At 37.7% G+C, this 14,983-nt stretch overlaps 1 protein-coding gene across 2 annotated transcripts in view; it reads right to left on the reverse strand.

The window, feature by feature from the left end:
- Nucleotides 1-12,105, reverse strand: part of vps39 (VPS39 subunit of HOPS complex) — a 31,755-nt gene extending 19,650 nt beyond the window's left edge. Inside the window, exons 1-13 of one of the 2 annotated variants that reach the window (XM_056255869.1) lie at nt 11,523-12,105; nt 9,415-9,480; nt 9,264-9,328; nt 7,671-7,713; nt 7,417-7,511; nt 5,989-6,087; nt 5,805-5,897; nt 5,169-5,352; nt 3,490-3,610; nt 2,671-2,791; nt 2,443-2,572; nt 474-616; nt 249-389 (exon numbers count right to left, since the gene is read on the reverse strand). In XM_056255869.1, the coding sequence (XP_056111844.1) occupies nt 249-389; nt 474-616; nt 2,443-2,572; nt 2,671-2,791; nt 3,490-3,610; nt 5,169-5,352; nt 5,805-5,897; nt 5,989-6,087; nt 7,417-7,511; nt 7,671-7,713; nt 9,264-9,328; nt 9,415-9,480; nt 11,523-11,595 (1,374 nt within the window). In that variant the 5' untranslated portion in view covers nt 11,596-12,105. Of the gene's footprint in view, nt 1-248; nt 390-473; nt 617-2,442; nt 2,573-2,670; nt 2,792-3,489; nt 3,611-5,168; nt 5,353-5,804; nt 5,898-5,988; nt 6,088-7,416; nt 7,512-7,670; nt 7,714-9,263; nt 9,329-9,414; nt 9,482-11,522 lie in introns of those variants that run through there. The other variant, XM_056255871.1, reaches the window with a different exon arrangement.
- Nucleotides 12,106-14,983: the final 2,878 nt, after the last annotated feature.

Raw genomic sequence — 14,983 nt, forward strand, 5'->3', positions numbered from 1 at the left:
CACGATAAAGTTGGCCGGCTCCGATATAGCGATAGAAAGAGGGAGGAGGGTGCAGCTCAAGTGAGTTTTTTATGACAGTGTTGTGAAATATACGCCGCACAGCTGTAGGGGGAGCTCGATGAGAAAACATGCGACAACAAAAGTGAAAATCAGCCAAGAAATGACTGCCAAGTGCCCCTTTAAGATGCTGTGTAAGCAGCTCACGAGGGCTTAGAGCAGAGCTATTGAGAACAATCTGAAGGTCTTACATGAAGGTAACATTTGAGCAGGGTGGTGTCGATGATCTGAAGGAGTTTCTTGCGGCTCTTGATGGTCGGGGTTCCCTCCATGAGAGGCGAGGTGGTAGAGGGGTCCGAGTCATTCAGCTGCTTCACCAAATGACTGCGTTTCTATCAAAAACACACAGAGAAGGCTGTAAGAATATGAAAAACGTTTGTAAGGCACTCCGTACGAACTTCATAAATCCTGAACACCTGTGTCAGGTAGTCTATGAGGGCTAGGTGGGCTTTCTCCAGCTCGGCTCCAGACAGTGTGGGCAGAGGGTTTGGGTAGTGAAGCTGTTTGCGGTAGTCGGAGGGAAGGAGGTCTGGATACAGTCCAATCACATGAGTGGGATCTATACAAGAGAAGAGCAAATCCCATTATATAGAGTGCTGCAGCGATGACGTGTTTTTGTGGGGCCAAAACGAGTTGCATTTTGCACTTCCGGGGTCCATCGTCCTGAAGTCATTGGGTTTTTGGTAAAATGCCTGAAATAAGGTCTGTGGTGAACACAAGCGCAACATATGTCCATGTTTTATTCTATGACATAAAACACATTAGTAATAATAACCCCTTGTGATTTTTATAAAGCTTTTATGCGTCTTGAAAAAGGCGTTTGCTAATAAATGTCTAAATGGGACTAGAGAGGACTTTAAACATCATCAGACCGAACAGGTAAACTCATCTACTCACAGCCTCACGGTTTATAATCACGCTCTTGCAATCTATTCCAACTCTAAATTTAAGTTGTTGAAGCTTAATGGTGGTGATGTCGAAGTCATGTGACCGTGCTGTAGTTCGTTTATAGCCTACGTTTAGCTTTTTATTTCTGGTGATTGTATTTGGGTTTCAAAACCTAATTCATGAAGATAACCATGAAGAACAAAACGTGTATGAATCATAAAGTTTTGTTGGTCACAGAGCTTATTTTCTGCAATAATTCAAAAGCTAATGAAAAATCCTATTGGGGTTTTGTTGAGGGAAAAAGAGTGATGCAATCTTACAGGTTAACTTACAAAAATCCCTCATCACTGTCCAACTCTATTATTCATGGGTCTTACTGTCCTGGTGCAATGGCTCTCTCTAGTGGACTGTACAATCCAACTCAGCCTTAGTCAGCAAGACCACAGATAATGTGAGGTTTATCAGACATGAAAATGAACTTTCCAAAACTTCAATCTGACCAGTTGGTATTTAAAGGTGCTCTATGTAACTTTTAGCGGCCTCTAGTGGTGATGTTTCAGATTGCAACCAAATTTTACAAGAGCGCTCGTGCTCGAACTCATAGACAATACCGTCTATTACGCAAATATCTCGGCGAATACTTGACAGATTCGGCGAGCACCGAGCTCGTTGGGACCATCTAGTCGAGCTGAAAAGAACCATATAAGTTCCATAGTTTTTGGTGGTGTTTTCGCGGAGATATTAGCAGAAAACCTTCGGGCGCGCTGCAAAATTGCGGACGCCGGTGACGTCACGATCTCAGAAAAAAATCGCTCGTATCTCTGGAACGCAAAGACCCAGAGAGCTCAAATTCGGGGGAGGAGGTCCCAGGGGAACCCTTGCCCAAACGCTCGAGTGGCGGGCCTCGGGGATGCCCCCTACCGGATCGCCGTTCGCTGGGACCCCCGATTTCGAACGGCTATAACTCGGGGAGCCGGGCGAGTTGGACCTCGGGGGTGGGCTCGTTCGAAAGGCCCCGTCCAGCACTACGAACGATTAGAGTCTTGGGAATATTGATCAAAGATTGACTGAGATATAAGCCGAAAAACGTGCGCCTTTAACCGGACGTAACTCCCTGACCGTCTACAATAGACTGTATATAAGGAGAGAGGCTCGGGAGTGCGCATGCACGTCACATACGTTGGATTTCGCGGTAAATCCGACCCGGAGACTTCAAATAGAAATAGGAATACTGGCCTTCAGAGGTAATAGCAAAGCTCGACAAGTGGATCATTTTAATGTGTGATTACAACCCCTTCACACACAGGCAATAAAAAAAGGATTCATTTTAGTAGAAAAGTTACATAGAGCACCTTTAAACGACAGTTTTTTTTTTTTTGATCAGCCTACCAGAAAGTTTCTCTTGAATGATTGAATGTGGTTGTCACGGAAATCAATTACAACTTAAATCAATTTATATGTCATTTGTGGTGCGTCATCACTGCTGTGTGAACTCACCGGTGCCTAACTTAGCGAAGCCCTGCATGGAGTCGTCAAAGCGCTTCTGACAGAACAGGTTGAAGGCGTACAGGTTCTGAATGTGATGGATCTGTTGTCTCTTGTCTGCGTCTAAATCATCCTTCATTTTCTGAGGAAAGATGAGACAAAAACAAGGTCAACACACTGTGTACTATTCATACAGTATTTACTGGATGCTAAAAGGATGCTAAAATCAGAGTTTCTCACCGCTAGCTGAAGCGCCAGTTCAAACTGTTTGTCCTGTAGCAGCTGCCGTATCTGGCTGGCTATAGAGACCGGCACCAGACGCCAGACAAAATGATTGCTTGCGACATAGACAACATTTGATCTGTGAAATCAAAGAGGGAAAGAAAGTAAAAAAACAAACAAACAAAAAAACGATTCAAGCTTTTACATGCTTAATTTCTTCCCCTGCTGATGGGCTTATTTCTATGCAAGCTTGTTTCCGCCACAGAAAAAAACATTTTAAAAGATAATTGCAACTTTTCATCTCGCAATTCTGATATCTTTTCTCAGAATTGCATGTCATAAAGTCAGAATTGCGAGATATAAACATGCAATTCTGAGAAAAAAAGAATTGCGAGTTTATTTCTTGCAATTGTGAATTTATATCACGCAATTCTGACTTTATAACACACAATTGTGACTCTATATCACGCAATTATGAGATAAAAAGTCTTAATTGTGAGACGTAAACTCGCAATTGTGAGAGAAATTCAGCATTGTGAGATATAAACTCGCAATTGTGAGAAAAAAAGACGCAATTACCTTTTTTTATTTTGTATTCTGTGGCGAAAACAAGCTGCTATATATTTCAGGTCTACAGCACCCCTTTCAATCCGGTAAAAATTTCAATCACATCGATTGAGGTGTTTACATGAAGGATTTTCAGTCTGACTAAACAATTAATTTGATTCTAAACTGATTATTTGGGTGCATGTAAACATAGCTACTGTAAAGTAGCTCTCCAGTCAAACTGAAAGTGCCCATGTTTTCCTGTAAACTGAGATTGTGTGCAGGTCTCACCCAGCGGAGGTGATGAAGCGCGGTCTCTGCAGTTCTACGCTCTGCACCAGCAGTCTGGGTTCGAGAGTGCGGATCTCCACATACCGTGGCAACACTGCAATGATGTAGGGTGGCTGGTGCTCTGGTGAAAGACACGGGAAAATAGCCATAAGCAGACTCAGAAATGAAAGAGGAATGGATTTCAAACATGTTCAAAAGAGCTGACAGTAATACATCATCACTGATGGCTTAAAACAGAATCAAGTTTGTGCATGTTGGGTGTGGAATTTTTTGCGTGGAACTGCTCATAAGCCAATATTAATAATTAAACTCTCACATCATTTTTTTTTCTAGGAATCAGTTCAAATTAATTTCAATGATTTGTTTGCATCATCACTCAAAAAAGATTGTGATTCTGATTCTCATTAGTCAGATGTGGCATTCATATCTGAATAAGGTCTTGTTCAGGACACTGGTGCATAACTGAAAGTGCTGTTGTTCCGGTAGTGTTTGTTGAAATGCTGTTCTTCCGGAAGCTTAAAGATAATGTACAAGTACCATCAATAAGACAAATAATTATCTTTCTTGTAAAACAATCAAATTAGTAGAGTACTACAATGACTTAAAAATTGTATAATCAAGATATGAGTAATTGTATACCACAATAACAATATATATCATGATGACATTGTTATTTTTGCTAGAAACCAACATTTTTGTTTAGTTAGTTAAAAGTCACAATTCTTGAATCCAATTTCGATACCACAGAAAAAAAGTAAAAAGTTATCAGGCAACTTTAGAGAAAAAAAGATTCGGTAATAAAATAAAAACAATGAAGCAAATTACAAACAATAAAATAAATGCCTTTCATTTGCATAAACTAAAGCAGTTTACAAACTAAGCATTTGCACGTCGTACCCTATATGCATTTATAACAATCCTTAATGCAAATGTGTACGTGAGCACGTTTACATGCACACAGTACGCTGATAACTCACAAAAAAAACGCACTTTTTGAAAAAAACCTGTTGTCCGGGTTTGTAAACCAACAACCTGACGACGCAAGTAAACCGCGTTTACAAGACTTTATTAATAAATCAGGTTATTTCCCGATAGTGACGTCAAACCGCAATGATTTGCGTATCTGCGTATTTCAGTTATGTCGGTTGTGATGTTGAATAAAGCATTAAAAACCGAAGAGCATTGCAACACGTCAGCGGGAATCTTACGGCTCATATATTCTCCTCTCATGCAGTGACAGATGCAGCATTCTGACTGAAGCACTTCTGCACGAGAGTATAATCAAGAAGTGAGCTATATAGATTATACATTTCCTCCTCTCGTCCTACACACTTCAGTAAGCCGACAGAAAGCAGGTTCATGCGTTTACATGCCGGGCGAAATCGGCATAAGAGGCAAAAAACAGACAAAAAAACATTTCATCAATGAAAGAAATTACATTGTTAAGCATGTTTTGCTTCCAGTTTGTTTTATTAAGCTACTAAAGATTCGATTGTTCACAACATTGGAAGTAATGATTTTCAACCACTTTTTTTGCTCAGGTTATCTGATCGGATGGTAACTGGACACCAGTTTTTTATGAGAATCTGTTGTTGACTGAACCCGTTTGATGTAGTAACATGTTTGATAAGTGGCTTATGAGAATTAGAGAAACACGTTTGTTAAGACTGACATCATACCCATTGCAACAGGAATGTCCGTCCAGTTTAGGGCACATTTCTGAGTGCAGACGCCTTCTTCGTTCAAAACAACCGTGAGGTCATCCTGACCCACTGCCACCTTCCCATCAGCCAATGGGGCCACCAACGGTTCCAGCTGTTTCCCAGTGGGGAACAGTTCCTTGACTGAGCCACGCCCATCCATCTGAAGAGAAAAGAGAAAAGTCATATGATTGACCCAAAAAAACAACAACAACAACCTAATGTAAGTTAATACCCGTAATATATGTATATATATAAAGAGCTTGTTGATATACACACATGGTATATTAAGCAGCAGGTTATAGGAGAGCAATCTAGTCTTTATACACTATATATCAGCTATATATCATGGATCATAGACCATTCACTAAACATCTGACTGATTTTATTAGTTTAAGAGGAAACAAAGTGTGCTTAAAAGGGCTGATGTTGACACTAGTGAGGAAAAGCTAAATATTGGTTTTCTGATTTAAGTTACCATGGGGGTGTGGACGAAATGATCACTTGCCCTATTGGGCCACTGTTGTATTGTTGCTGGCTAACATAAATGAACTTCTGTCAAAATTGCAAAGGACACTAAATATAAGCAGAGCTGCATTATTTTTTCCTCCTTACCCGGATCAGATAGTAGTCTCGTTTGAAACCCACGCATATTGAGTTCTCACACCAAGCCATGGACTTGGGAATGTCTGGAGCGGCAAAATCTCCCTGCAGGAGTGACCAAACAAGATTTAGCCTACTGTATATCAAATATATCAAAAATATGTTGTTTGTGTGTTGTTTCCAAGCCTCAAGCAACCTGTAGTTCAAGGAATTCTCTGTCCTTCCAGTAATACAGCTGAATCTTCCTCTTCACTGCAACACACATGCGCAGTTTGGCCTCACCTGAGCTGGACTTCTAGAGAGAGAGAGGGAGAGGGAGAGGGAGAGAGAGAGAGAGAGAGAGAGAGAGAAGAGAGAGAGAGAGAGAGAGAGAGAGAGAGAGAGAGAGAGAGAGAGAGAGAGAAGAGAGAAGAGAGAGAGAGAGAGAGAGAGAGAGAGAGAGAGAAGAGAGAAGAGAGAAGAGAGAGAGAGAGAGAGAGAGAGAGAGAGAGAAGAGAGAGAAGAGAGAGAGAGAGAGAGAGAGAGAGAGAGAGAGAGAGAGAGAGAGAGAGAGAGAGAGAGAGAGAGAGAGAGAGAGAGAGAGAGAGAGAGAGAGAGAGACATCAAATGCATGCGATTCAAAAAGGGGGACCTGGAAGTCAGATTATTAACAGGCAATGGCATTGACTAAAAGTGGTCCCAAAAGTATTCAGGGTATTTGCAGGGTTTTAAAAATCAAATGTAAGGCTTTTTTCAAGACCTGCACAAATATAAGTATTACCATATGAGCAGGATACAACAATGTCTGTCTACGGTAACATACTAAACCACAGGATGACTGTAAAAAGCACAATTTAAACAACTTTACAGTTCAAATGTGGGATGCATCTATAGGATTCTTTTGGGCTGACACCGAAACCTATTTTAACAACCGATAAATAACATCAGTTGTTTTTTATTTTGTCACTTGCTCACTTATTTGAACTTTTGTCATTAAAATACTAGATTAATGTTTTGATCCGGTTTGAATACGGTTATACGGCTGCATCATCAAATCCTTTTTATTGTGGATTATTTTAAAATGTTATGGATTGGATCCATTTAACCTTCAACAGTCCAACATTATATGAGAAATATTATATGTAAAAAAAATACAAATAAGACAACATGGCAAACTACAGTTTTTTTGCTATATAATATTTCTTATTAACCACATTCATTATTTTACCCAGAAAAGAAACATTGGATTATGCAAGAGACATTATACAACTATCAGTTTGTTATATCAGCCTTTTTCTATCCCCAAATTAAAGACCTCTTGAGATTATAATTATGACTTTTCTTATACCAGTTAAGATATTTAAAACTTTTAAAGGGCCCGCAGAGACCCTTAGGCACACTTAAAAGTGTATGAATATCATTTCATAACAAAAAAATCAGTCATCTTTTTTTTTCACAGAATAAATGTTTTCTTTTGCAATGACTTTTAAGCAACTGTGGCTGTGATTTTTAGAAGGTATATGAAGTCAGTTCTCCTCGAGTTCAGTCCTCGCAGAGTAACCACTCGCATAATTTATTACGCATAATTAAATATAAATATGTATGCATGAACACATCAGCAGGCCAGAGGACTTCTGTAACGTACCTGCAGGTCACAGGCAAACAGTGTAGCTCCTCGGGCTTTGGACAGCACAGTTATCTGCTGGAACGTCAGCAAGTCATGAACGTGGATGTTATTTTCTGAAATAAAAGAGGGCAATGGCACCGCTGACACCAAATACACTACACCACATAAGTCTGCAAGTTGAACTCAAGTATGCAACCAACAAAGAAAGTACATATGACTACACATCATATGACAAAGACTTCACAATTCTGTGGGGGAAAAAAAATACTCACCCAAAAGACTAACCAAAATCTTGTACTGCGAAACCACAAACAGCTGAAAGAGGATTATAGAAAGAGGAATTGACAGATTATAAGAGATGCCCAGAAGTAAATTCATTTCTTTAGACATAGCTAGTTCACCACAGTCAATTTGTCATTATTTGATGTCACTCATGCAGCAAATTTTTCTATTTTTTTTTAAAAAAAAGAGAGAATTTTTGAAGAATCTTCATGCAGCTTATAAAAAAAAAAAAAAAAAAAAATCACAGTTTAAAGTGACAACAGATGTCAAACTCCACAAAGGACCAAAGAACACCATAAAAATGGCCCATGATGAGACTTCTGATGTTAAATTAACTTAATGTAGGCTTTCCTGAAACTCTTAATTTAGCTTAAAAAAATGTACGTAGCAGTCTTAGCTTAAGAGCGATTCGGGACCGATCTGAGAGCAACTCTGAGTAAGGAAAAGACAACAACTCTCATCTTAGTGAGGAGGCGGGGTTGACCCCGTTGCTATGTGTGACACAATCTTTTGAAGTCTGTGATTGGTTGGTTGTCCAAGAAGGAAAAAAAGAGTGATTTTGAGTATAGCTATTCTAGGCCTTCACTTTGAAATTACATGCGTAATTTTTCCTATTTGACCGTTCTATCACACACACACACAAACACATTATATATGCGTATATAAATCCTTTATTTTATTTTATTTACCATGCTGTTAATTTCCCATAAGGTATTTGATCGGCTTAGAATGATAAAAAATTGTTCCACTCTTTCCAATTACACTGATTGCTGGCGTGTCTATTTAAGTGGTGGTTTGAATGTTGGTTTTAATGTAACAAACATGGAATCAAAACCAAGAAGGACGAGAAAGCCCGACTGGACAGAGGAACAGTGTTTACTGTTAGCCCAGTTAGTGGATGAACACAAGGCCATCCTTAAAGGAAAATTTGGGCCGGGTGTCAATCTATAGCGTCTTATTAACTCACTGTCATCCATTGTCTGCAACACATTTCTTCTCCCTCTTCATCTTTCTGCCATTTTATCCTCTGCTAAAGAAACTCTTAAGCCTCTTAAAAGTCCTCGTTTAAGGGTTAAGATACTTTCTGAATTACTTTTTTTCTTTACTAGGATATTTTCTTTAATTTTAAGAGTAAACGCCCACATTTCTAAGAATTTTCGTCACTAGGAGCAACTCTTTTCATTAAGATTCTTTATGAACACGGGCCCTGGTTTACACTGATGTTAAAATAACACTTCTAATGCTACAGTAAAACACTGCTGTTCACTTTCAGAAGTTATAGGGATGTTTTCTTGTCAAAAAAAGAATGTGAAACACGTATGTAGATTATATAATTTTAAATATATTTTAAAGATAATTGACACTTTAAGCATATCGAATATCGCATTATTTAACACCATAAAAATGTCCCATGATGAGACTTGTGGACCGTGTTCTACATCTTCTGAAGTCATACGATAGCTTAGTGTGAGAAGCAGACCACAAATTAAGCACTATTCACCGACAACATGACGGTGCGTAAATAATGACGACATTTAGGTGAATTAATCCTCTAATGGATGGACTTCTCTATTGGTTCATACCTGCTGAATCTTCTTTGAGAAGTTCTTATTGGATTTCTCTAATGTAACTTCAAACCGGTTTGTACCTGTAATGAAATATATTATCAATTCAACTAAAAGTAAATCCAACAAATAATCAATGCAGAATATTGCAGAAACAAAAACTACGCACCTGCATCTTTCTTGATCCTGTACTGAAGGAGATGACCCGGTTTGGTCCCGACAAGGAGCCAATCATCTGCAATCACAGTATCATTATCACACTAAATGACACGGCAAAGATTTGCAAATGACTAATTCTGTAGTATAATCCAGAATTAAGAGGCTCAGTCCATCGCAAGAGGTCTAAACATGGTAAAGTTTCTTGGACATCAGAGGCGTGTGGACCAGCTCATCAGGTTCTGAGACAAAACTGGGTCTAGGGCTGGGCAACGATTAATCGCATCCACAATAAAAGTGTACTGTGTGTAATTATTTTGTATAAATACACACACATGCATGTACAGTATATATTTAAGAAAAAATGTGTTTATATTTATATAATATACATTATGTATAAAGACAGTATATAAATGCAAATATTTCTTAAATATCTACATGCATATGTGTGTAGTTACACTACCGTTCAAAAGTTTGGGGTCAGTGAGAATTTTATTTTTATTTTTTGGAGGAAAGAAATCAATACTTTTATTTATCAAGGAATAATTAATTTGATCGAAAGTGACAGTAAAGACATTTATAATGTTACAAAAGTCTTTTGAACTTCCTATTCATCAAAGAATCCTAAAAAAAAAAAAAAAAACTGTACAACTGACAGACCAACAACTGTTTCAACATTGATAATAATAATAAATGTTTCTTGAGCATCAAATCCTCATATTATACTGATTTGTGAAGGATCATTTGACACTGAAGACACTGACACTGGTGATGCTGAAAATTCAGCTTTGATCACAGGAATAAATTACACTTTACTATATATTCACACAGAAAACAGCTGATTTACACTGGAATAATATTTAATACTATAACTGATTTTTGTTGTATTTTTAATCAAATAAGCGCAGCCATGGTTAGCAGAAGAGAATTATTTTAAAAGTATTTAAAATCGTACCGACCCCAAACTTTTGAACGGTAGTGTATATATACAAAATAATTATACACAGTACACACACATATATTATGTAAACAAACTTTTATTTTGAATGCGATTAATCGTTGCACAGCCCTACAACTATTCCACTATTTGATCAACAAATATTCAACTATACGATCCATATTGCTCAAATATCTGTCTGGGAGGAAATACTAACTATGTCTATGTCAACAGCTAAAAATATGTTGAGACACAGCCAGAGGAAACAGCTTTCTGGTGATTTGAACAACTATACAACAATTTTAAGACTTAAAAATACTATTTTAATGTTATTTTTTAGTTTTCTTTCTTGAATGATTTTCATAATAATTTCATAATGTGTTTTGTGAAGTCAGACTATGTTTGTACATATGTGCTGAGCAGAGTTGGCAGAGTAGCTTAGAGGTATGCAATGTTCACTTTAATAGCAGAGATGTCCCAATGATGATGATACTTCACATGTGTACAGTTGGTTTGCTCTTTGCAAGAGAAGGAAAGTTTCAACTGATGCAAATGTACCACAGATGTATACACTGAGAAATAGTTTCTTAATGTGGATAGTGGATTGTACCATCTGTATTAGGTATACATTCCATCTTTAAACATAAGCAACATGTTTTTCTACCTTACAAGGAAGTTGTACGTCTCTCTGTGATGTATATAAGCTCAATCTTACTGTACCACCTCAGAGAAACATAAAGGCATGACCGGGTGAGAGGAAGGAGAAACTGAGGCATTAGGGAGGAAACACCCAGCTAGCATGATGGGGTGAGAAGATAGAGAGATGGGGAACAGAGAAATCTGGAATGAAGAACTCCTCTCGTATAGCCTTATTCTTCTATGCCTGTGTTTCTCTCTGTCTGACACATGTATAAATAATAAATCTTTTGGCAAAAGTAACTGGTGTAGCTTCCGTGATTCAACAATAATAGGGGGAAGCAGGATTTTGAAATCTACAAATTCATTCAGGAAATGCTAAGGTTTTGACACACTGTCTTTTATCGACGAATGAAAAGGAGTTATCAATGATACTCCACATGTGAGAGTTTAAAAGTGTATAAGGAAATGTGAACGACTGAAAGGGAAGCAGAACTCGCTTTTGATAAAGACGTCTGCTAAATGACTAGATGTAAATGCAAACTCACCCCAGGCCGCCAGACAGTCTATCTGGAGGGGTAATTTCTCCAGAATAGGAACCGGTTCATATGCGTCATGCATACTGGAGCTCTTATGTACTTAACCAAAAATAGTAAAACAGAAAATAAAACGCCCGAGCACTGTAGAATCTGATGTCAGCTGACAGGACAATAGTAAACAAACTAAATATAGCAAATCCACTACTACTACACAGCAGTCATAGATCGTTAACTTATTTGTTAACCATCTCGCCTCTTGTCAAATGTCCCACTCCATCCTTCTTGAGTCCTGTGTCGGTCCAATGTCTAAAAAACAACACTGAAACTCCTTTGTTTTTGTTGTGTTGTTAATGTGTCTTGAGCATATTGCTAGTTAGCTTCCATATTTGCCATTTAAACTCGCTAAAACACAGATCCTCGAATTATAAATGTATGTCATCCCATTGTTCTGCGAGACGCTGTTGTTTTTTCCCCCGTTTTAACCGTTTAATTGTCCATTTATCTGAGCTTATATCTGACAGGACACAGTGTTTGACAGCTAGCAACGAGCCTATCTGTGCCGATGCTGCGGGAACTTCCTGGAACTGGGACGAGCACGTGACTGTGAGAGCTCGTGAGAGTTATATTAAAAACATCACACATGAAGCGCGTGCACTCGGCTGCCATAGATGATTGACATTCCACAAATCCCTTACACAATTAAATATTATTATGTATTTCCTGAAAGGAATTGTAATGTAAAGATTCTTATTTATTAATATATTTATCTATGTTAAAATATGTAATTATTATATATCAGTTTCAGGACAATTTGGCATTCACACGAGTCGTTTGTGACGAACATGTGATTCTCAAATTTGTGTGTGTGTGTGTGTGTTTAAAAAAGGTAACCTATTTTGGAATTATTGGTTTTCCACTAAAGAAGCTGTGTAACATATGCTGGGAAACATTTTTGTGAACCAAAAAAATGAACTGGAGTGGTGCAAACCAAAAAGTATATTTCGTGCATTGGCCCTCAGGACTGTTGTAGTCAGTAAGTTGATTTTATATATACATATATTCCAGTACAGAGGCTGCTATACTGTCTGTTGTGTAAGACCACTTTCATATTAATATGTTGAATGTTTATATTTCTTCCTTTAAGGGTTTAAGTAGCATCTGTCTTTTCTGATCTTAGAGGAAACCCAACAAATAACAACAAAAATCCATCATATGTAGGCTATTGCACTTGTTTGATAACAATCTTGTTTTTTTTTTATCAAAAAAGTATAACTATCTATTTTTGACCATTGTTTTCTTTTTACAGATGCAGTGAGGACAAATGCCAATACCAAGATGCCCACTGATAAAGAGGTGGAAAAGTATATAACAAGATGGCCACAACTTGCTCCTGACAGGGATGGAGGAAGGAAGGAAAGAGCAAAATCTAACAACGTGCTTAATACTGTATAATTTACTTTGAGCAAACTTTTTATATTTGTAATTAGTTAAAGAAGGCTATTAAGATGTTTCTTCATACTTGTGCACTTTTTTTTATATTCATGTTAATTCTTTATATTAAACTTTATTTAAAAAGTAGCCATTCTATGATATTTCTTTGATTCTTGTGCATTTTTACAATATTTTTGTATTCAAGTTTATTTAAAAACTGGTGTTTTAGGATATTTCTTAACTTGTGCAAAGTTATATTTCTTAATTTCAAATTCATTTAAAAGTCTCCTAACCGGAACTGGCCCGATCTGGTTCTCAGCAGTTTGCATAGAGCACAACCACAAATGTATAGATGCGTACAAATATGCATAATTTCATTCTATACAGTGGGCAAAAACACCACATGAAAAGTAATCTTTAATCAAAATAACTTCTCTGATGACATGTTTACTGGCGCGGGGGCGGGACAACCTGTCACTTACATGAGCCATGGACAAAAACAATTAAGTCCCGCCCTACTTTTTTTTTGTGTTTGTTTTTTGGCATTTTGGATGATTCTTACATATTTTGTTCATTATGATAATCTTCACAAATTAATACAACTTTTATGAGTATGATTATAAACACAGTGAGGCTGTGAAAGCAGCTAGTGAGAAACGGCTAGTTTACCGGTTTGTTTTGATGTTGTTTAATGTCCCCGACAACCTCTCTAGTCCCATTTAGACACTTGTTAGCAACCAGTTTCAAGACATGAAAGCTTTAAAAAAAAAAATCACAAGTTGGTCTTATTGATGTATTTTATGTTGTAGAATAAAACATAAAAATATCTTGAGCTTGTGTTCACCACAGACCTTATTTCAGGCACTGAACCAAAAACCCATTCAACCAAACTCATTTTGGGGTTTGGGCCTACAAAAATATGTTATTTCTGTAGCACTGTATTGTAAGAGTGTTCATTACTCAAAGCTTTTCAACACTGTGTACATTATGGCCATCTGGTGGTCAAAAAGAGGAATAGAAACGACTGCACCAAACTCTTACTTTCTTAAAGGGTATATTTTGGTCTTAATTGCAAGTTAAAATAGCTAACAATATAGAAAACAAGTCAAGTCAAGTTACCTTTATTTATATAGCGCTTAAAACAATACAGCTTGTTTCAAGTCAGCTTTACAGTGATAAAAATAAAGATACAATGATGCAAACAGAATTCAGCTCTGCTGTAAAGCAGCTCTAAAAAGATAACAGTCATTATTATTCAGTTCAAATCAGTTCAATGTTGATTCATTTCGGTACAATAACTGTGTAAAGATCAATTATATAATGAGTTAACTTCCGCTATAAAGCTACTCTGCAGGAAACAGTGGTTATCCTCCAGCTAAGTTCAGTTCTCATCAATAGTGTCAGTGCAGTTAATATTGTCTATGTGGAGGACCTGTCTGGTTCTTGTGGTCTTTGTTGAGTATCAGTGCCGATGGCTGTCGTGTCGATGAGGCCTTCACAGGAGATTGTCTAGTTGACACGGTCTCTGACATTCAGGGATGTGTTGTGGTCGTGTGAGGCGCAGGTCCACCATCTGATACGGCCCGGATCCGGCTGACTACGGGATAAGGATGAGACAGACAGACTAATAGATGCCATTCTTCTTACAATGTGACAAGTACATCGGGTGTTATAGGAAGTGTTCCCTTTTTCCAGTTGACCTAATTTATGCATCCTAACAATCATTTAACTGATTTGAATTATAGAAATGTGATAATGCGTTATAGGATCTACCGCCAGCAGTCGATTTTGATATTCTAGGTATTATCAACTGGCCAGAATTTCGAGATCGCAATAGACGTGAAGGACTATAATGCGTTAAGAGCTCGCTCAAGTACTGGGGAGCTAACCATTTAGTGCTTTGTAAGTAATTAGCAATATTTTAAAATGTATACGATGTTTAATATGGAGCCAATTGCAGTGTTGACAGAACCGGGGTAATATGGTCATACTTCTTGATTCTAATAAGAACTCGAGCTGCTGCATTTTGGACCAGCTGT

Source organism: Rhinichthys klamathensis, unplaced genomic scaffold (assembly GCF_029890125.1).
Source record: "Rhinichthys klamathensis goyatoka isolate OS25496 unplaced genomic scaffold, OSU_Roscu_1.1 h1tg000123l_1, whole genome shotgun sequence".
NCBI lineage: Eukaryota > Metazoa > Chordata > Actinopteri > Cypriniformes > Leuciscidae > Rhinichthys > Rhinichthys klamathensis.